At 43.4% G+C, this 22,742-nt stretch overlaps 2 protein-coding genes and 1 long non-coding RNA gene across 8 annotated transcripts; 1 reads left to right on the top strand and 2 right to left on the bottom strand.

The window, feature by feature from the left end:
- Positions 1 to 1,593: 1,593 nt before the first annotated feature.
- Positions 1,594 to 19,985, bottom strand: tead3a (TEA domain family member 3 a). 5 transcript variants are annotated; one of them, XM_085908883.1, is made up of 14 exons: positions 19,626 to 19,985; positions 12,840 to 12,992; positions 7,823 to 8,074; positions 6,563 to 6,627; positions 6,367 to 6,429; positions 5,485 to 5,496; positions 4,861 to 4,971; positions 4,726 to 4,769; positions 4,549 to 4,610; positions 4,148 to 4,281; positions 3,912 to 4,082; positions 3,613 to 3,753; positions 3,378 to 3,530; positions 1,594 to 3,253 (listed from the first exon to the last, which is right to left on the bottom strand). In XM_085908883.1, exons 2-14 carry the CDS (start codon positions 12,925 to 12,927, stop codon positions 3,140 to 3,142), a joined length of 1,410 nt encoding a protein of 469 aa, XP_085765009.1. In that variant the 5' UTR covers positions 12,928 to 12,992; positions 19,626 to 19,985; the 3' UTR covers positions 1,594 to 3,139. The 5 variants fall into 5 exon arrangements, with proteins under 5 accessions (XP_085765009.1, XP_085765027.1, XP_085765018.1 ...); XM_085908901.1 differs by lacking the exon at positions 12,840 to 12,992; XM_085908892.1 differs by lacking the exons at positions 12,840 to 12,992; positions 19,626 to 19,985 and adding an exon at positions 10,874 to 11,085.
- LOC147062941 (uncharacterized) lies at positions 13,123 to 19,118 on the top strand. Its single transcript, XR_015065797.1, has 2 exons — positions 13,123 to 18,533; positions 18,609 to 19,118. It is a non-coding gene; the product is annotated as an uncharacterized LOC147062941 (long non-coding RNA).
- Positions 19,986 to 20,382: 397 nt separating the features above from the next.
- On the bottom strand, positions 20,383 to 22,671 carry LOC147062942 (uncharacterized). Of its 2 annotated transcripts, XM_085919641.1 has the most exons (6): positions 22,379 to 22,671; positions 21,830 to 21,890; positions 21,434 to 21,641; positions 21,244 to 21,356; positions 20,989 to 21,136; positions 20,383 to 20,894 (listed from the first exon to the last, which is right to left on the bottom strand). In XM_085919641.1, the coding sequence occupies exons 3-6, from the start codon at positions 21,639 to 21,641 to the stop codon at positions 20,587 to 20,589; spliced, it is 777 nt and encodes a 258-aa protein (XP_085775767.1). In that variant the 5' UTR covers positions 21,830 to 21,890; positions 22,379 to 22,671; the 3' UTR covers positions 20,383 to 20,586. The 2 variants fall into 2 exon arrangements, with proteins under 2 accessions (XP_085775767.1, XP_085775766.1); XM_085919640.1 differs by lacking the exon at positions 21,830 to 21,890 and having other exon boundaries at positions 22,379 to 22,669.
- Positions 22,672 to 22,742: the final 71 nt, after the last annotated feature.

Here is a 22,742-nt window from a genome sequence, read left to right on the forward strand (position 1 = left end):
TTTACTTTCAAAATGAAGGTTCTTCATAAGCGTCCATTATATCTGGTGAAAATATTTCAATCCATGCAGACTGATTCCTGTCAAATAAGTCTAGTTTAATTTAGCTCATGTCTCCCTTCAGAATCAAATCAAATTGACTTCTTTGTAGCTGAACTTCTTGATAGCGTTTGCTTTTGTAGTTGTTGTTTTGTTTTTCAATTTGGAATCTTTTCTCTCCATGAATAAAATGTGATGCCGTCATTTGTCCTCAAGGCTGATTCCTCACATTTCCTTCAAGTTACCGGTCCATACTTGTAACATTTTTGTGCTTGCTGCTCCATGCCCTTTTTTTGCGAGTAGACAGATGTGAAGTGACGTGTCTTTTTCTCATTGAGAACTTTTTCTACCTTTTTTTTCCCCTCTTACCTGGAAAAGTATGGGTAGTTTTCTTTGAATTCCGTTGATATGATGAGTAAGTTGTCGCATTACTTGTTTGGGTTGGGCCTTAATTACGATTGGAGCTTGGGAGATTTAAACATCAGACAATGACTGTTCAGGCTGACCTTCTGTGTTATGATGGGTCATCATGACACACTGCTTTGTGAACATCTTCTCCACCCATTTTCTTGATGAGAATTTCTCACCGAATTCCCTTCATCAAATTTCTAACCCCTTTCCAGTAAAGGTCAAGACAGTCAAGTCTCCTTTATATTCCAAACATCCATCTCCATCAAACCATTAATGCCGTTCAAACATTGAGACTAATTCCAATGTTGGCCAGGTGCCCGAGCGAAACAGGCCATGGCACGAGTAAGCCTAGCAAAGTGTATTGTGACAAGGAGGAGGGGCTAAAATTAAATACAGTAATGCGAGCGTATAACCGGATTGTTTTTGTCTACGTTTAAGAATGTCTGAATTTTCCCACCACACCCTTCGCACATGCAATGCGACAATTGAGCAGTAAAAGCTTACCACTCAAATTTGTCACAATGCACAGAGTGGTACCTCAACCATCAATGATATAAATGCTGTCCTTCCAGATACGGGAATGGTGCTGATGACAGATGTCGTGATGCCAAACTCTCGTATAGTGGAAGAAAGATCTTTTCAACACATAATTAGCTAGTGCAGTAAACAAGTATACATAACTCTCAACTCGGGCACATTTGAACATTAAAAAATAAAGAATAATAATTCAAAATTGCATATAGATTATGTCTTCCTTATGAAGGGATGCTCTGAGTAAACCTGACCACGTGACTGTTTTGGGTTGCATCTTTAACAGCTTCGAACAAAAAGGCAGATGTTGAAATAGAAGTTTTTCTTCATTATATCGCTGCCATTGCTTTGCGATGTATTCTGTTGTATTTTTACATATTTGATAAATTCTGTAAAACGCTTTGTTACGGCTATAGCTGTTGTGAAAACGCAATATCAATAAAAATATACTGTCTTGTAATATTACTCAGAAATGAAAAATCTTCCAGTAAATGTGGCAACAGTGCCCCCTAGCAGCTGTAAATCTGCTTGTTTTGAAATTCAGTGTTGAATATAGATTTTCCCACCATTTACAATCCAAACATCATTCCAATAACTACAACAGTACTCAATGGATCCTGCAAACACCGTGAGTGATTTTATTGGCATAGCCTAAAAGGCACATATTCAACGTACTGAGCATGACCGGAGAATTAATATGACCAAAACGGCGGAACGGTGCTCCACACAACAAATGTGATGATTATTTACGAGTGAACGTGTCGGCTCAAACATTTGTGACGTGAAAACAAAAACACATGCTTGATGTATAATCCTGCTAGTAAATGAGGGGATGACGAGATCAACTAACGAGTGTTGCTAAATAACGCGTACAGAGTTAAAAACATTCCACGGAGCTAAACGAGTGTCAGTTCAGAGAACTTTAACCCCAGTGCACTGTGGGGGGTGACCATGGCTGCAAAAAAAAAAAAAAATAGATATATTTTTTAGAGTATTAGCTGTACTGGTAAAAACATCTGCTTTTACAAAAATAAAAATAAGAGTATATTGAGCTAATTTTGGCTTATAAAAACGTACCATTAAAAATGTAGTGTACACGTCCTATACGTCAGTGCTCCTTAGGTCAGGGCTTTATGAAAGCACATTTGAATCCCAAACTCACACGGAGGTAGAAATAATGCAGCAAAGGCAAATAAACAGTTGAGGGAATTTCTCATCCCGTCAGAACACTGACGCCTTTGTTGTCAATGACTAAAGCGTTCGTTAACACTAAGATTTGATTTGTTCGGTGTCAACTTGTCGCACTTTGCTTCCTTCAAGGTATGAATTGCCATCTTTTCTTGTGATTGGGGAAATGTGACAGCTGAAGACGGTTATTGTGGTAGATACAATAAGAGTGAGGAAACAGAACGTACAAAATCATTTGGCAGTGGATATATAAAGTCTACACACCCCTGTTCAAATTGATAGCTTTTGTGATTAAAAAAAAAAAGACTGATCAATTATTTCAAAGCTTTTCTTTCCATTAAATGTGACCATTAAGCCTCATCTTATAAAGGAAAACGTGAGTCCAGCTACATTTTGCACAATAAGTAAAATAAAATACACACTTGAAATTTAATCTTGCCTGCAAGCTGAATTCTCGCAGCTTTTGTGAGTTCACAAAATACACCTCGTCCCGAGCCCGCGATTGGTTCATTTGGAACATTGCCAAATGTCAGTGACAGGAGGGTGTGCACACTTGTGCAACCACATGATCAGTTATTCCAGTCCTCCTTGAAATATTTGCAAAAGGGTGTGTAGACTTATCTACCGCATATTCAAAGTCCTCACTGTCAACGACACACGTTGGCTTTGCCGGGAACAAAATGCCGTTCTTTTTTTTGAAACAATTCAAAGGTTTCAGCGCTTTGCTTCCGGAAGCATATTATTTCTTCTGATTAAAAACACTGAAAAGTAGTGAAACTGATTATCACGAACAACAGAACATGAACAGATTATTTACACTCCCAAAAACATCACACGTTGTTTTGACTTTTAGTGTTTGAAATATCGGTCGGCTGTGCTGGTGGAGGCAAAAACGCTGCTTGTGTGTTGCTGTCAATCTGTAGGAGAAAATGGCCGACTGTAAGTCACGACAGTCTTGGCGTGTCCGTTATAGCTAGTCGTTAACTAGGCGGTAAACGTGGTACTGTGCGCCGTGTTCACTGGTGGACACTTCAAACACAAAAGCGATACACAACAGAGTCTCTTGAGTTTCTCTGTTAGACACCACCTAGTGGGAGACAGGAGAAAGTGCAGGTGGTTCCCCATCAATGGGAATATTTGCGAGTGGATAAAAATACACTAGCTAGTCTTAAATTAAAAAAATAATATATATATATTTTTTTTTAACCAACCTGTAGTATGGTGAAGTTCTCCAACACGCTATTCATCATATACTTCTCCGGTAGATGTTTGAGTTTGTGGATGAAGTTGATCATATATTCACACATGGGTGAGCGATGGATACGGAACACGTGCTTCCCGCCTTCCGTATGCGCGTACTCCGTCTGAAGTCGGCAAGGAGAAAGAGCGCTGAAAAAAACGTTGCCGTTTGGACGCCGGCAAAAAGCTTTTTGAGGTTCGGCTTACCTCGACTTTTTCCACCACCTGTTTGCCGAAGGAGCAGACCTTTGTCGAGACGCTGATTGTGATATTCTCCGTACCACTGTACTGGCTGCTCACGCCGTAGAACGCACCGGAACCTTCTTCAAGATCGCTGCTCAGATCTGCCTAAATGAATCATAGGGAAAAAATGGAGCATGTTTTACAAAGTAGACGAGGAAAAAGTCCCGTTTTTTTTTTATTTGTGGATTAGCAGCGATGAGTTTATTTACAATTCATCAACGTATGTCTTTTTCTTTTTGCCATGGGTATTAAGGGTTACTCACCCAGAACTTGACAAGAAAGAAAGCATTGTGGGGCCCTTTCTCGTATAGCTCCTTCAGGCCTCCTTTCTTCTCGGAGAACTTGTCGTAAATCTGCCTGACATCTATCGACTCCAGCACGGGGTCGCTGTAGCTGGGGTTGGATGGGCCGATGTGCACAAACAGATGCTTATACTGCGAGAAGAGACGAGCCCAGGTGAGAAGGGAAACAGACAAAAACCACAGACGACGGAGCGTACCATCTCTCTATCTTTCTGCGTCTCCATAAAAGCAGAGTACTCCAGAAGCCGTAGTTTTGCTGAGGCGATGGTTCGGTCCTGCCACACAGGCGCTGCGATCGCTGCCGGGCGAGGGGGAGGCAGGGACTCGTAGCCTGCCAAACACATGGGTTGACGCTAACCTTTGGCTTTCACCTCATAAATAAAGCAGCGTCAGCGTAAAATCAAAATGGAAAAGAAGCAATAAGTAGGTCAACGCTTGGAGCAAGGTACAGTAGAACGTCCTCCATTTTGAAAGCCAGCCACTTGATCCATTATTATACATGAGGGGATATTCAAATTAGATTTTTTTTTTTTTTACATTACTGGCCGCGCAATTGCAATTTTATAGTCACCCATGCTGCTCAGATTTCTTTACTTACTGATGGGTGGAGGAACAGGAGCTGCTAGTGTTGTGTAAGGAGGCTGTGCAAAGGGCTTGATGCTAAAAAAAAAAAAAAAGAAAAGAAGCAATTTAAAAAAAAAAAAACGCTTCCGATATTCAGATTCTCTCATTTCACACAAGCATGTGACACAAAAAAAAAACCCAAGATGCTTACTCCTGAGAATGTCCAGGCTGTCCTGGCACGTGGCCGGGCCAAAACTAGACCAAAGAAAACAACGGAGAAGGGAAAGAGGAGATTTTATTACGACAAAGTCTTTTTGCCAGATGTGTGTCGGTGTGTTTTTCGTACCCTGACTGGCGGAGGGAAAGAAGCTTGGCTCTTCATCACACTTGCAGACACAATCTGAGCTGATGAGAGGTTGGCCACTGTCTGTAGTGCTTTGTCTTTGGAAACCTGGTCCTGAACATGAATTCAAAACGTTATCTGAAGAAGACATTCCCAAGAGTTAACATAGGTGGCCAGCCTGCATACACAAACACTTCATTCGTCCATTTTTTTTTTTTAAATACAGCTCGAAGCCTACCAAAAAAATGTTTTTTTTGTTGTTGTTTTTTTGGGCAGCTTAGACTGATGGCAAGAAACTCGCATTCACACCGACGAAAAATCTTCCAAAAACCTAACATGCACGTCTTATCCATAAAATACCTCACTCAGCATGATGCAATAACTACGAGGGATTCAGAACAGAGTGCAAAGCAGATTGAGTGTGATGCCAAAGCTCGTACAGTAGTGCTAGTAGAAGAAAACTGCAGCCACCACCGTTACGGTACTAAAGCCACTTCAAAATCAATAAAACACAGATAAAGCAAATATTTGTCATGTACAAGTTGCACTGCGTTGAGGGCAAGCGTTAACGGTGAAGGCCAACAATTAAGCACAAAAAAAAGCGGAGTAGTATGACCAAAAACTTACCAAGTTCATGGCCTACGGCAAAGAAAAAATGTCACATTGAAAGAAATCAGTATCGTCCCAATTAAGCGTGATGGAGCTTGATTGTCACAAACGGGAAGCATCTTACCAAAAATAGTATTGCCGACAAACTTCAAATAGAACTACCATTAGAACAGTAACAAAATGACCACTAATAGCTAGACTGATAAAGACAGTTGATGACAGGATATGGTAAAACCACAAGAAAACTCAAAACCAGTGAAGATCTGGAAGAGCTGAGGGGAAACACGGAACACGGAGCGGATGCATCAAAAGCAGAAAGCCTTCCCGGAATGTACGGACGAGGTCTCGTTAAATTTATGTGTGCGTGCGTGCGTACGCATGCTGAGTCACGTGACGCTCCGGTCAACCAAGCTCATGCAAAAATTAGCGCCATGCATCATTTATTTATGGCCAAAAACTGACCGATGATGTCATCAAACCCGTCAATGGAACGTACTGAATCGAAAACAAGTGCGGAAGCGCCAAAAGCTCGAGTCCCCATCATGCACTAGCTCAGTCGCTCATGGTAGTCATTTAAAGGAAGCCAAAAAAAAAAAAAAAAACAATTCCACGACATAATACGAGCAAGCCAGTCAGCCTTAGCTCATGGGAGTCGCTGATTATAAATCGAGTCGGCATGCGGGGCAGAGCGCCGTGCGTGGCAGTGACACCGAAGCGCGTACCTTCAGCTTAGAGTGAATCTCACGAGACTTTCGTTTGGCCAAGACTTGCAAGTGACTAGAGACCTGACGGCGCACGTGGAGGTAGAAGGAAGGCGGCAAAAAGGACAGGATGGATGGAGAGAAAGAGAAAAAGAAAGATAAGCTCAGAGGGGATGACGTTTATCCGGCGAGCGCCCACCTTGATGCTCGCCTGGTATTCGCGCACCCTCTTGCGGGCCAGAACCTGAATGTGACTAGACACCTAACGGCCAGGGTTAACATTAGGAACATATTCACAACAAGGATTTATCTTTTTTTTTTTTTTCACTGGGTTGGATAACAAACTAAAATAAAAGATGACTCAGCGGTTACAAAGTTGCACCATTCACGGTTACCTGTTTGCGTGTGCGTGTCTTTCCTGTCCGTAGTTTAATATAGCGAGCGATCAGCTCATTTCGACCTACAGGTGAGAAAGAGAAATGACATGAGACTCCGAAGCTGACAAAACTGTAAAATTCAAAATGAAGCAGCGAATATGAATGTGAAAAAAAAAAAAAAAAAGGCTGAACCAGATGGGGGAATAACTTTAGACTACTGCTGGACATTTATAGACTCCCTCAAATTGAAATCAAAGTTAGTAGTTGTTGCTGGCAGTCAGCCAAGGGAGATGAAGCAAAAAAAAAAAAAAAAACAGAATGGAGGACATCATAGTTAATAGGCTTCCAAAATGTGGTCGGGACAAAGTGCCTGGTCAGCTATTTCTCTCACAGGCTTCCCCCCCCTCCATCCCAACCACACCCGAGCAGCTGCTCGGCGACTCACTGCGGCAAACGTTAAAGAGGATCGGGACCAAGGTGATCCAATCAAGCCTCACCGGGCTTGATCCAATCCAGGCCAAAGCAAACGTGTGTTAACATTATCAACATCAGTGGCACAGTCTCCACTCTTCTGGGAAGCCGTGCTGCTGCTGCTGCTGAGTCATTCCATCTTTACCGAAACAAAGAACACCCCAAATGCGACAAGGGAGGCTGACTCAGACACAAAGCAGTCAACTTCAATTCCCAAAACAGGACAAACACTTTTTGCTGGATTCTGCCACTGTGTTTTTTTGTTTTTGCAAGAGGTTGTTTGCATCGTAGAACTTACTGTAGCATATCAATTATATATCAATTATAAGGGAAGTGTCAAAAATGACTAACCTAGTACCTTCTCTTTATCAGTTTTTGAAAACTGATTTTTGAAATTTTTTTGGGGGAAAAAAAAAAAAAGGTATAAATATATTTAATTATATATCTTTTTAATTATAAAAAATTAAATACATTTTGTTAATTATTATTATTTATAACAATCATTTATTTTGAAATTTTTTGGGGGAAAAAAAGGTATAAATATATTTAATTATATATCTTTTTAATTATAAAAAATTAAATACATTTTGTTAATTATTATTATTTATAACAATCATTTATTTTAAAATAAAAAATATAATAGAACTGATTAGGGGTGCTCTAAAAACACCGGTACGTATCAATGTCAATAAAAACGATTCGGCATCAATATTCTAGTTATCAAAAAAAATATTTTTTTTAACTCATGGTCATCATACTTGACTGTGAACTGCCAAAGATAATTTGTACTCATTTACTCTTCCTCACCGTACATCTTGCCCTCATCCGAAAGTATAATCTTCCTCCTGCCGCAGGGAGGGTAGATGGCCAGCGCTTCCTGAAAGCTCTGCTCAATGTCAGGACTCCAGACCCCTTCAGGGTCTCCGTCCAATCCCCGGTCTGCCCCGTCCCCGAGTCCGTCTCCATCGCCGCTGCCGCCGCCGCCCTCCTCCTGCGCCCCGTCAGGGCTGCTACGGCAACTCCACTCCGACGCAATGATGACGGCGGCTCCAGCCACACCTTGAAAACACACCACAAGACAAACATGAGCCAGCGTTCATAAAGGAGATCTGCATTGGGACAAAAACAATTGGGCACAATTAAGACTTCACCTTTCTTTAGAAACAGCTTCAAACTATTGTCCAATGTGCTGCAAGTGTAGCAAAAGTGATTGATGTGACATGTCAAAGTTTTGATTTGCCTTGTGTATTAGAAAAAAAAAAAAGGGGAGGGGGGGAATTATACATTCAGTTTATCTTGGCACAGTTTCCATTTTTATAATGACACACCTCATCATTTCATGTACCGACATGCAGACAAGTGAATCCATATAGCATTGGTATGAACAATTTAAGAACAATTTGGGGGGGGGGGGGGGGGCGGGGGGTTAGTAGATTTTTTTTTTTTTTGGCTACCCGACGCCAAATAATGTTAGCCATGGAAAAAAAAAAAAAATCCTAGCTCTGCCAGTGATGAAGGAAATGGCTGCGGTTATTATCATTTTATGTCTCAGGTAATTCATGATTATTTTTATAAACACCATCTTTTGTTCACTTCTCGATGAGCTACATTCCATTTCGTGTCAGGCCTCAGTTGTATTCTATTTAGCAGCACGAGTACATCACAACGTTGCATCACAACGAGGCGCAGTTCAATAACTGTTGACATGGTGTCAAAATCACTTCCGATACGTGTCGCCTGTTTCCAACATTAGCTTATTTTCTTAACAAACAACCTTGGTTAAGCTATCAAAGTCAAAATGAACTTCATATTAACTTCAAAAAAAAAAAAAGGCCTGATCCCCTGTCTGCACGAGCCACATGAGGAAATTACACATTCTTGTGTTATTGTTGGAAGATGCTTCAAGTCTCCTGAAACACATCTGTAACAGAACCCCGGCTGGTGTCTAATGTTTTCCAGAGGGCGGCTAACAGAGGATCAGTGCGGTCGCGCAGCTTCCCCTGCTGCGGTGCAGGCTTGTCGGACACACTCGTTTCAGGGCTTTCCTATTTTCAATCACTGGCGACAGGACTTGTACTGTTGCCATAGTAACCGGGCAGACATGGTTAGGAGAGAGCAAAGTCTTAAAGGACATTGTGATATACAAGGGGGGGGATACGTGACAGACTTAAAAGTTGTGTAACGGGTCTTAAAGTTGAGAGAGATGCTGTTTCCTCTAGGTTTGTTTGTGCTGGTGATGAGGTTGTTCCTTTGTTCATTTTTAGCACTACGGTTACTTAAGGTAAATCAATTATTTTTGCCTTGAGTGGGTAGTTGTGTGTCCAGAACGCTAGTGACGCAGCAATGGCTCTTTCAGAGCAGTATGTGGATGTGAATCACATCATCCGCGACAGGTTTGTTTATCGGGGCGCAAATGGATGCCAATAAAGACGTATCCTCACGAGGCCCGGGCACAAAATCAGAGATTGTCGTCGTTCACTTTGTCGTTTCCTGCGTCATTTGCTGAAAATGGATTGAATTGGTCAGTTCCACATTTGCGACTGAGTTTAAATGCACCGAGAAAGGAACTAATCAGTGTTGCATGTTCACGCAAAAGATGAGTTTGTTTGACCAAATCAATTTTCCATTCAAATTTGCTTACTTAAATAATTTAGTCCTTGAATTTACACAGAATTGGCTAGTTTTCACATTTAACAAATAAGTTATTGTCGAAATTGTGTGCAATTACACGTCACCTGTTTGTGTGTTTTTTTAGCTTGTATTTTTTTTTTTTTAAATCTTTTTTTATTTTAGCAGTTGCACTGATCGGTTGGCACTTTTAAATTTCCTTGTACGTGTGACAATGACAAAAAAGATCTATTCTATTCTAAGATGTTATGAACTGATAAGCAAAGCAAAAACAATTAACATGCAATTGTGAGGTTTTTAAGCCCTAATTGAATCTGAATAGATGAGAATTGCAAGTCGTGTGTCTGGAATACAGGTAGTGCGTTTTTGGCCTGGAAAAACTCTGCACGTTTCAAACATCGTGGTGTATTGTGATGCATTTTGCAATGTCGGTATACTATATACAGTGACTCCCTGTAGTCAAAAGGTCAGGTGTTAAGTGCAGTGGGGAGCCAGGCTAGCAGCCAAAGAGCTAAATAAAGCAATGAGCTGACAAGACACGCAAACTCCAGTGACAACAAGTCTCTTGCTTGAATGAGAGAGAGAGAGAGAAAGAGAGAGAGCACCACTCGCCCGCTCACACTATGGAGAATCCATAACTTTGATTTTAAACGAGCATCTCCAGGAGCTTATTTGAATTCCACCATAGTGAGCACAAATGAATCGAGGAGAAAGCAACTTTCACAAAAGCGTCAAAACTTTTAGAGCACACCGGAGACTGCTAGCATGGGAGGGGGGGGGGGGGGGAAAAACGCACAGTAAAAGTGTTTTCAGGTGGTTTAGAAAAAGAGTATGGCGATCAAAATAACTGAAAATAAAAATAAAAGTGCAATGAGAGAAACACCAAATGCTCGGATAGTACGTTGGGGACAATTTGAACCGGATAAATCCACGACAGACGAGAGCTAACGCGCGGACATGCTAAAGCGGTTAGCTCGTGTGCTAATAATACCGCAAGCAACGTTGGCAGACGCTTGGGGGGAGAAAGTCGCCGTGGGAGGCGGGAGAACACCAAGCAACCCCTTCCAAAACATACGCGCGCCAAGCTCAGAATCCTCAAAACACAATGCCAAATATGCCAACTATCCCAAAACTTCCCAAGAGCAACATCGGCCGGCCGACGCGCGGCGCAGCGTCAAAGTTGCAGCGCACAACAAAGACAAAGAAAGTTTGCTGGGCTCAACTTCTCACCTTGTGACGGCTTTGCTGCTCTGCCGCCGCTGGGCTGCCCCACGATCGCGTCTTAAACAATCGTAATAATTAAAAAAAAAAAAAACGAGAACAAGATGCAAAACAACAAATTTGACAGCGAAGGCGGAATTGCCGAGTTGGAGTTTGCTGTGAAATGAGAGCGCCGTGCACGTACTGACAGAGGCGTGGCGTGGCGTAGCAAACACGCGCAAAGGCGAAAGTTTGGCTGGCCCCGGTAGTACTAACTCCTCCCATCGCGTCACAAAATCCCTTGCAAAGATCACATTTATTCGCATTTGTTTTCATTTCAACCTGCTCATTTTTGCAATGTACTTTTTGCGTTAGCATAAATGCTTGACTGAGGTGCAGACAATCAGTCACGGTGTAAATGTGTGAATGGGATTGATGAATAATAACACACTTCCTAGGGGGGCAGTAACAGGAATGGTAGTCATTCTTCGCAGAGGATAAAGAATATATCCTCTTTTTATTCCTGTCTACAGGTGTTGCTCCACCGTCAATGATTTTCATTTTGCATTGTTCCAGTCTGTCTTTCTGGTTGGGTGAAATGACGCAATGCTCACATTTCGGGAAAATCAAACCCAGTGGAAATTCTTGAATGAGAATGCATGTACAGCACACTGGGTTAGATCATGAAACAAAACAAAAGAGCCTTCGTCAGCCATGATTAATGATTGACATCACATAGCCCGGTTCTAGCAAGGTGTGCATATGAGCAAAAGTGCAAACAAAAGCGTAAAAGCCTGCTGGAAAACTCACGCAGAGTCTTAAAATGCTTATTCTTATTTGCAATAAGCTCAATGAAGCGGATTAAAGCCTGACTGACATCTGATCCGGAGTCTAATTGGTCCTGCCCCGAGTTCAGAGCTCCACTTTGGCCTATTTTCATTCCCAGAAATCAGATCAGTGCAAGCGGAATCGTATTAAAAGCACAGCTGGCTAAGCCTCAATTTGTGTTTTTTAGCAGATGGAATTCAAGAATTTGAAAAAAAAAATAACCAAAGGAGCATAACAAGACTGTTGAAGAAAGGCCAGCCAAGATCAGAGGTCAAGCTGCTGACATCCTCTGGAGTTGTTGCACTTTTATTTGACCACAAGAGGGCAGTATCCCCCAGATAATTCCAGCACTAATAAACAAGTCCCAGCAGATGGTTCGAAATCATTATTTAATTTTGTTTTACAAGGTCCAGATGAGAAGTAATACATACGTCAAGTTCAATAAAAGTAAGACAGAAAAGCCCCACAATTGTTTTAGTTTATAATGACCCATGCCAAAGAGATGTGATGACGGTCTAAAGGCATTAATGGAGATCAGGTTTTCACCAAGGTTTCATTTTCCCTTCTTTGAGAAATTTATGACATTATTTTTTGTACGTCACTGTAATTTTCCACTTAAATCTGTCATGAATCAATGGTGAGGAAAAAGATTTTTGTTACCGGATTAAATTAGAGTCAATCATGTTCACTGTTGGGTTATTATTACGCAATTGCCATTATTACCGGCAGTGATCTTAATGGTATATTGTTTTCTTTTTCAAAATGGCATTTTTACTGCAAGTAAAATTGTGAGCCGAGATGGCTACATTTATTTTGACAAAAGGAAATAAGAGTCCATTTGAAATCCTTTCTTACAACGCCTCATTGTTGCTCCACGTGACTTGACTTTTTGCACATGTATGAAATGTCAACGTTGACTGTCTTCAGAGAGCAAGTCTTAAAAAGCAGTCCAGCTGTCACTTTAGCTGTCCTCCCCAGTCCCCACCCGTTCCTCGCCTTCTCTTTCTTGCAGAAAGAAGGACAGAAGAGTCACAAGTTGGACAAGTGCCAAAAGAGGCCGGCTCGCCATGCAGCTGAAACTTTTACAAAGCCAGCAGGAAGAGAGACGCGAGGCGCTTGTCAAGAAAGAAAAGAAGGATTAAAAAAAAAAAAAAGAAAAGTCACATACGAGTCTCTTCTCCCGCCTTTCGGCCTTTGCACTTGTGCCTTGTTCCCGCCGTACTGTATGCGCCCTGCCTTCTTTGGCAGAGAGTCATTGTAGGACTGGGAGGACAGGAGGGGAGGAGCCGCTGGGTGGGTACTTTGGGTTCAGAGAGTTCAGCTGAGGAGAGAAATAAATTCATAAACAACAAAGGAGACGTGACGTCAGGTCGGAGGGGCTGTCCGAGCGCTCGGCTGAATGTGAGCCTCCACGGAACAACTGGATTGTGTCGGAGTACAGTACAGCTGTGTGTGTGTGTGTTTGTGTGTCCTGATCTGCAAGAAAAGACTCGAGTGGAGTTAAAGCTGAGAAACCGGACCATTATTTTTGTTCTCTTATCTCCTGGGTGAGTGTTTCGAAGAACCGGTGGAGGGCTCGGGGGTGTTTTGTAGTGCTGTCCTTCCAATCAAGTGCCTTCATCAGGTGCATGTGGAAAAAAAGTGGGGAGGACAAAAAGAGTTTTCTCGATTTTTTTTTTCTTCGAAATGATGTCAGCTCCGCCGTGAGCTCACATTGGTCGGGTCGTGCGCCTGGTGGCCCGTGATTGGTCACTTGAAGTCCTCCGCGGACATTTTCTTTCAAATACGAACGTCTGTCACGAATAAGAACGGATGTCGAAACGAGAGCGCCGACGTCCATCTGTTTGTTGTTTTTCCGCATAGAGCAGCATACGCATCTTGCGGCTAGCAAACACGGCTAGGGCGAGCAATATGGCGCCCGCCGGCTGGTTTCTCGCGCCATCTGCCGGTCACCCCGGGGCGTTGGAAGGAGGCGAGCGGCGTGTCTCTGCCGATGCGGCCCAGCTGCTACGTTTGTGTCACGGCGTCGGCTCACGACGATTCATGTGACTTGTGACTGGAACGCTCTTTCTTTCCACGCTTCCCCTCGCCGACTCCTCCTCTGCGTTGGCCCTCTCTCGCGACAGCGTGTCCCTCCCTTCCTCTTTCTGTGTGTGTGTGTGTGTACAGCCGCCCTCCCTTCACTCTCTTTCCCTCTTGTCAACGGTGCCAAAGTGGGCAGGCAGGCAGGCAGGCAGGCAGGCAGGCAGGCAGGCGGAGGCGAAAACAGAGCAGGCCGGAGCAGAGGGCGAGCCAAAGGCTGGCGAATCGATCACGCCGAGGTTTACGACTCGCGTCGGTTCGCGTCGCCGTTTCCTTCGCCGGCGTCGCCGAGGATTCGAGAGTACGCCGGTGCTGGTTTTCGGACGTGCGTTTTCTAGGGCTGTGTGTCACCCCGTGCGCCAACAGACGCACTCACGGCAGTAGGAGGGGATTGTGGGAAAAAAAAAAAGGGGTGTTGCTCTCAGAGGGTGTGCTCTACTCCTCTCTCTTCCCTTCCTTCCCGCCATCATGGCCCTCTTCTCCTCCGGTCCTCGGGCCCAGGTCGCCGCCGCCGCCGCCTCTCACGTACAGGCTGCAGGTATTTTTTCCTTTTGAAACACCTTTGGCCGTGTATTTCCCTGCCCTGTCACGTGGCTCTCCTACTTCCCGCGTCCTTGGTCGCGATCTCGGGCTTGTAAACGCTTGTCTCGCCGTCGCCTGCCACGCCGCACGGCGCCATTTTGGCTCCGTGGGCAAAGCAGGAGAAACTTTTGTGGCGCTCAGAGGGACTCCGGGACTCCCCGCCGTCTCTCGCGTCCCTTCGCAACTCCCTCGGCTCTCTCTCCTCTCTCACGCCGGTCTTCCCCTCCCTCTCTGCTCTGGGACTGATTTTTCCGTGGTTTTTCCGCAAGGAACAGGTGTCACGCCGTCGAATGGCGGGCGCGAGTAAAGGGGTCCTTTCGATTAACTTTAGAAAGCGTCGAGATTCTCGTCGTTTGAAGGTCCGGTTTACCTCGAATGTAAAAGGAGCGAGCTGTTTGTTGGCTCTTATCAGTGAGAGCTGGCGTGATAAGTAACACAACGTTTCTCATTCTCCTCATTGCAATATTTGCATTTTTGCCCCCCCTCCCTCGCCCGCCCCACGCTTCTGCTTTGTGCAATCGAGCCGCGTGACAAAAGAGCAAATGGAATGTTTGTCTTAACGTCCTCGTGTTGACGATTTACATCATGAAACCGAGGTTGCTCGAAGGCAGAAGAAGGAAAAGTATAGACGAGCAAAAGGGCCCCAAAAAAATGAACAGTAAGTTTTTCATTTCTGAGACTTTGGGTCATATCTCGGTGACATTTGGTTCTAAGATGGCGCCGCGATGCCACGTGTTGAAGGGCGGCTGATATGGGCAGGCGCCACGCTAGCCCGCTAGCTCGGCTTATTTGCTCAGATTGTCAGCCGGACACGTCGCGGGCATCGGGATGCAAATGAATCCGTTCATCGGGCGAGAGAAAGATAGACGAAAAGGAGAGACAACGCGGGGGCCTGAGATAGGAAGAGAGATGGGAGCGGCACAGCTCTCTCTCCCCGCCTCCCCGCATATCCTCAGATGAACTTTGTGTGGGTTTCGTCATGATGTTTCTCCTTGAGGCAAGTGGGCTGACTTCCTGCTCGAAGCTTATTGGCCCGTATCTTGGCCGACCTGTCGCCGTTTGCAGCGTGGCGACGGGAAGTTTCTGGTGCCGCACAGGAAGCTGCAGCTGTTTCTGACAAATGGTGCCAGATCTTTGTATCAAATGGCAAATTTGTCAGCACAAATCCTGACGTCAATGTGCTCTGTGAGAAACATCACGATTATTATTCATGATTATTGTTGTTTTTGTTGTTATTAGCTAGATAATAATCAGTTAAAAAAGGATGATTCGGTAACAGAACACCAGGATACAAAAATGAATATTTTAAGATTGGCAGCGATCGGAACAGCCGAATCTAGCGAGGCTAACTGCTATTTTCATCCATACTTTCAAAATACTAACTGGGCTAAAACGTTGGAACAACTTCCAACATATCATTTTGGAAATGTATCTCAACAACGTCAGTTCACAACAACAAGTCGCCGAGTCGACATTTCATCGATTAGGACCGTGCGGCATCGTCTCTCGTCTAAAAAGTGGCCAATCGGAAAAGGAGATGACACAAATCCACGATTTCAAGCGTCAACTTGTTCTTCCAACCCCAATCAAGCTTACGCTAAAGGAGCCTTTAGGAATAGCAAAGGGATATATCTAGGTTGGAAAAGATGGTGGAACAGTGCGATAAGAACACAATACACCTTTTACACGGGATTTCCATGCAATTAGCATGTAGTAAAAACAGGATCAGCTCAACTGACGCTTCGGGTCGACCGTGGGCTTGCATTTGTGTGCTCTTGAATTCTTTTGTGTTGGAGACTGGCTAATGAGGAGCTAAAGAACATTAAGTACCCAGCGGGCATTAAAGGAGCTCGCTAACCAGCAAATGGAAAAGATTAAGAGGAAGAATAATAAGTTGAGTGACTCTGACGAGATGAATCCTATTTTTTTGGGTGATCTTAATTGTGGGAATTCTTCATTCACCCAATTATGCCGCGCCAAGTCCGACTGTCCGTTTCCTTTGGCCCGTCATTGAAATTCTGCCAGGCACACGGACTTGGCGAGAAAGTGCGAGACGCAAAGAGTGACAGAGACGCATTCTTTCGCAGTCGTCTGGTGAGCGCTTTGTATTTGTGCCAAGCATTCTTCATGACTTGGGGAGACTTGAGTGGTATTTCCTTGACTCGACGTCCTTTGGGCAATGACTCCCTGATGATTTAGACATTTTCGTGTTTGACTTACAGTAAATGTGACACACCCAAAAGGGAAATCGATTGTTTGATTCATAGACTTTCGTCATCGTCTTGTATTTGATGTCGGCGTGTTTACGATACCGTATTGGTTCTTCAATGATCTGGGGTGGTGAACCAGGCACCAGATTGTGGCTTTTGGGGACGGGTAGATGAAGTGAAATGTGGTTGAGGTCAGGGCTCTCTCACCAAACTCATGAAAACGTGCAGCTATAGATCTTGTGATGCCGAATAACTCAAATTATAACTACACATCTCGAGTTCGAATCCCTCCAGTCATTCTAAATGACATGTCAATTGTAATCGTCAATCTTATCAAAGAATGCTGATCTGATTTTTTTATTTTTTTTCAACTGTCCACAAGCTGTCATCTCAAAGCTTACCAAGTTGGATTTACGAGAACGTGCACTCATTCCCACGTTCCTGAAATTGTGTGACACGTAAATGTTACACCCAGAAGATCTCAAATGACTAGATTGATGGAATTTTGCTTCAAAACAATTTCAAGTTGGCTCAATATCACTATGAAGTGCCTTTGGTGTCCTCATTCATAATGAAACTGTAGCAGAATAAATAATAATGAAACTGTCGTTTTATTATCAGTGACCAAGCATTACCAGCTCCTAAAAGGCCTTCCCTTGTTTTTTTTATATACCATTTTTCTCATTGTTATCAAGCATAATTGTCCATCCAATGTTAATTACAAACTGTTAAATGCTAACGTGTTGCTAAGTGAAGCTACTCATACAGTATTTTAATGTTTGCAGGGATTTTGAGGTCAAATAAACGTCCAATGTGCATTTCCAACAGCATAACATCTCCTTCATATAATATATATGAAGATTAAAGTGAAATGTTTTGGCAGTGAAATCGGCCAAGTCTCAAATGCAGCTTTTAGTGATATTGACTTAGTTGTTTGTGGACATGCAGATGACCCAGAAGCAGAGCATTCAGCCATGTGACCTATATTTGCTCCTGTCACTGTTCCATTTCAATATTAGACAGTCCACTCCAGTCCAGTCAGGGGCTGTTTTCTTTCTGGCTAAACATAGCTTGTCAATGTGCCATTGGCACTGTTGCAGAGATGGGCATCATGCCAAGCACACACCCCGCCCGATGCCTCAAATCAGACTCAAAAATGATGGCTTGGTCTGGACCTGCGTCAGGCTGTATGCGAGTCCTGTACCTGCCAGACATTTCTTAAAATACTCATTAACAGCCCGTGCCCGTCCTTTGATCTGTGATTGTGAATGAGTTGGCTTGGTGTCGCTATTTGGCGCAAGTTTGAGTCTCCGTCGGCCGGGTCCAAACAACATCGGGGAGGGGGAGCCAGAATGCAATAAAAAAAAAACAAAAAAAACGTTTGATAGGAGACCTTAAAATGGCCGGTCCGCATGTCGCCATTTTGTATTTCCTTGTTTTGTTTGGGAGGGCAGAATCGCAGCCCTGTATCCAGTCGGAGGCAGCTGGCGGCGGCCATGTTTACAAGCGCGGCGGCGGTGAGTGTGTGTGTGTGTGTGTGTGTACCTTTATTTGAGAAGCAGGACAGCGATAGCACGCTGGAATGAGTTCAGTTTTTGGCTAAACGAAACTGAGCTCCTGGCATAGAAGCGATTCTTTTTTTTCCCTCCTCCTTCTTTCTCTTTCGATCACATGCTACAGTCTCAGGAAGCCAGTGAGTGTGGACTTTTATTTGTCTTCCAAATTCGTTTATATCTTTCATATCTTGACCTAATAATTCAATTAAATCTCTCACTACTCCTCAGCACTTAACTACAAGTCGTCTTTTTTTTTTTATTGCGATTATTCACATTGGTCATTTAGAAAGAACCCATATTCTGACCTGAATGCTTTTTAAAACGAAAATATAGCCATAACTCTCCCGTGTGTTTCCCTTTTAGCATCACAGGAGCGCGACCTTGACGGCGTCGGCGTGCAAGGCGACGGTGAATGCTGCCCTTGGGCCTGAGGTAGTAGATTGAATAGTTGTGAGGGTTAGGTAGCCTCTTTTCGAGATAACTATACAATCTACTGTCTTTCCCAAGAGACAGTTTACTCGCCCAGGTGACAACCGCAGCGTCCGATCGGACCGAACGCAAACATCGACCGTGGTGACCGTTTCTGTGTTTGCTCCCGAGTGGTGTATTCGATTACTTGCCAGGTGGATGTGTATTTGAACTGGGCTTTGTCAGGGTGAGGTAGTAGGTTGTATAGTTTGGTGGGTGGGTCTACACCCTTCTCAGGTGATAACTATACAGTCTATTGCCTTCCTTGAGAAGCTCGCAGACGACCGACGCCACCGTTATTGACCTGGGTGGGCCGCGCATTTCACAGATGTTAATATTTAGTCTCAATTTACTAAAGCAACAAAAGTTATTGTATGTGAAATCTGTGACTGTTGTTTAACACAAAGCTATTATTTTTCTGCTACAAATAGCAACATGTGGAACACGGGCCCTGTAGTGGCCGAGCACTCAATAGTTTTGCATGACACTATTTACTGGCCAAAAAAAGATGCCGGTACTTTATTTGTCGTCAATAAAAAATATTTTTCAGACCAATGTAGTGGAATTGGATCATTTCCCAAGGCACACTGGTTGATCTCTCACTGCATAGCAGTATTGCACTATGTATGATTGTAAGTGTTAAGTGACTAGGATTCAGTTTGTATAGAAATGACAATAAAGTTGTTTCGAATGAGTCAACCTACCTTGCTCTTAGTGACATGCGGTATATACATATATATGCTTGGCCGCAATACTTTCAGATGAATTGAAGTAAATGCAATACACTTAAAGTGCAAGTCTACAAAGTGCAGCATGCATTTCACTCGCACAAATTCAGAATATTTTTGGGAATAGGCTCCAGGAAAAATGATTAATATTAATCGTCAATATTTGCCGTGAAAACCATATCCTGAAATGTAGCCGAGGCTTGCTAAATAAATAGCGCCCAAAAAAAATTATTGAACTGATCTTCAGTAAACATTTTGACATTCAGTGATTTATCGATTAAATTAGAAATAATGACAGCAATATTTGAACTAGAAGAAAAAGCCTTACCGTCTGTTCGCGGGTTCACACGACTTCCTCAGCTCTTTCTTTCTTTCTTTCTTTCTTTCTTTCTTTCTTTCTTTCTTTCTTTTTTAGGGGAACCCGCAAAGTAGAAGAAAATTCCGTGAAACCAATCAGTTGTTACAAAGTGAAACAGGAAAGTCAATTTCACCAAAAGCCTCGGAATTTCTCATGTTTGCCCCACAAAGTCAGCACATTCAATGACCAAAATGCCGCTGAACAGTTGAACATAATTCCAAGTGATTATTTAGTTTTACCTGAGGAATTTGAACCTCATGATATGTGGCAAAACGGGTAAAGCTGCTAACAAATGCGGCGGCGTCATCGAGCGCTTCACTTTTCCACATGCAATATGGCGGCAACATCAACGTGCGCTAAAGCTATCTAGGTCATGCGGATGTGTCTGTGGTGGCTGGCGATTGTCCAACGGACACTGAAGTCTCGAGCGCTCTCTGGCGGGGAAGCTGCGGAAGTACCGTGGGGCCCAAGATGAAACTGTTGAAAAACTGCACAATTCAAGTGTATTTCTTTTGTCGATCTTTTAAGACCCTTGAGTTTGAAACACATCATTTTCTTCATGTAATTAAAGCGAATAACACCAATAACTTTTCACTCATCTGATTTTGTTTTTAAATGCAGATTGATGAAATGGTGCTCAAATTTAAAATCATGTGGCTGTTGAGTGTAAGCATCTGCACAAATGAAAACACGTACAAGCAATTCCAAACATATTTAATATCACGCTAAAAAGACAACACGCACAACTTTTTTTTGACAAACACATCTGTATTACAGAACCACAATGACCAAAATGTGTATTAGGTGATTAAGAGGTCCTACTTATAAAGTAGATATCTTGCAACAATCTATCAGATCTACATGATGTCACACTTTTCTCTGCCTCTCAAATACTCAGTATTCATATCTCGCTTCTTGTCGACTTTTCCCTTCATAACATATCGGCATCTCCTTGCAGGCCTCTCAGCGTCTTCTCATCAAACCGATACGTGAGTTTCCTCTTGACTTTTTGGATCTCGCCCGTGCGGGCGTAATTCCTCAACGCCCGTGCCATTTTCTGGTATGTCATTGTCTTGCGGTTCCCTTTTCGCCGGCCCCATATCTCCGCCAGTCTCTCTTTGTTTTGGGAAGAGAACTGAAATGTACCCGAAGAGGACTGGACCCACCAGATGCAGCTTCGCATTGACGGCGTTTGCAGCATCTCAAACAGGAACTGGAACAACCTCTCCTTCCTCTTTCCTGTCAAAGAGGAAGAGGATCCCAAGTTTGAATCAATCAAAGCTTCTTATGAAAAAAGGGGGGGCATAGATTTACACAATCGAATCGTTTGTACCTGAGAGTGGAGCGAGATCTTTGTTGAGTCTGACTCCTCTATCGGAAGTCGGAGAAGGGGCGTCGTGATATTCGTGGTACTGGGAGCAACTGGATTGAGAGTCGGAATCCATACAAACGATGGTCTTATCTGAATATGCCACGTGATCCTACAGCAAATGTGGACAATCATAAATTACTGCTTGGTTTTCCTTCATCAGGAGATATTTGGCAGAATTGACTTGATGTATTCTTGAAAGTTGCAAAAATACCTCACCCATTGGTTCTGATGCGGACAGGGCCAGGCCGGAGGTGGTGCTTGCTCCTCATAGTCCTTATTGGGGGCACCGCAGTGCCACTCATAGGCATGCTGGCCTGACCAGTTATTCTCTGCGGAGAGGTAAGAGGATGAAGCTCCACCGACACGTCAGGCTGGAAAGACCCGGTCGGACGCTTTGCTCGCTCACCGATGATCCTGGCGCTGTGATGAGAATGCACGTACTGCACCACATTGCTCAGAGGCGAAGCATGCGCGTAGGAAGGCTGGACCTCCAGCGAATGCTCCTGAAGATACTCCTCGATGACCTCCAGGTCCACCTCCGGGCAGGATGAGGGCGCGGCTCCCATCCAGGAACCCCGAGCCCCACCGAGTCTGAGCTCAGTCACGTAAGCCATCTGTCCAAAAAAAAAAAAAAAAGATCCAGAGGTGATGTTTTTCAAGGGGCTTTCTGGAAGCCATATGCATTGTCCACCATTAATATTCCATTTCAACTTCAATCATTTTTAAGGTCATGTGGAGCAACTTTAATGAGTTGCAGTAAAGTACTGTCAAATAAAGTCAAGTCAAATAAACAAATACTTGCTTTTTTCTTCTCCTATCAGGTCTAGGAAAGCTTATGAGGGAGATATTTTCCCTGATTGTCCCTAGCGATGAAAGGAAAAATATATTTTTTCGACTTAATTAAGGAGTTGAGTACTTGTACTTTTACTTAATCCCCAACACACACGCACATACACACACGCGAGAGTATTTTACATGCATCAAACCTGGTTCAAAGTTTTGTTTGCTTAGTGGCTGCCGTGTTGATTTTAATTTGACTATCAAATCGGTGTTTACGTATCGCCGCGCCGACCAGGCGACGTGAAGATAACTGTATTTGTAACTAACACTCTTAATATGCACACGCTAGTCGGTTACTGTACAGTCAACCGGATCATCACAACAGAGAACTTTTTTTTTTTTTTCTCCCCTCGTCGTATCATAACTTGCAAAATGTACACGTTAAAGAAAAAAAAAAAGACATCTATGACGGCCAACTAAATTTCAGGTGTGTCAGGGAAGAGGAAAAGCAAAGCGAGAACTGCTACATGGATTTTGTGATGGCTCAACAGTGATATATCAAAAATCATACCTTTTGACACTGATAGAAAAGTCCTCCCTCCTCTGATGTGTTCTCCTCAAGTATATATATATTTTTTTAAAAAGCCACCTGTCTGATGCGCCACCTGAGCAGCACCTCTCTTATAGCCTTGGTCGACAGATCCTCCTTCAGTTCACCCCACTGGCCAATCACATTTGGACTAAAGAGCACACATGAGGGATGGCGGTGGTGGATTTGGGGCGGGGTCCACTAATTAAGGCTTGCTCAGATTCAATAAATTCACACTGAGGTCAAAAGGTGTCTAATGTTCAACATTGTGTGGCTCTTTAATAATAAGTCAATTAAATTCAAACCATTTTGTCAGAATATAAATAAAAGAACAATTAGTATTATG

Source organism: Syngnathus leptorhynchus, chromosome 1, assembly GCF_054491065.1.
Source record: "Syngnathus leptorhynchus isolate UIUO chromosome 1, UIUO_Slep, whole genome shotgun sequence".
NCBI classification, from domain to species: domain Eukaryota; kingdom Metazoa; phylum Chordata; class Actinopteri; order Syngnathiformes; family Syngnathidae; genus Syngnathus; species Syngnathus leptorhynchus.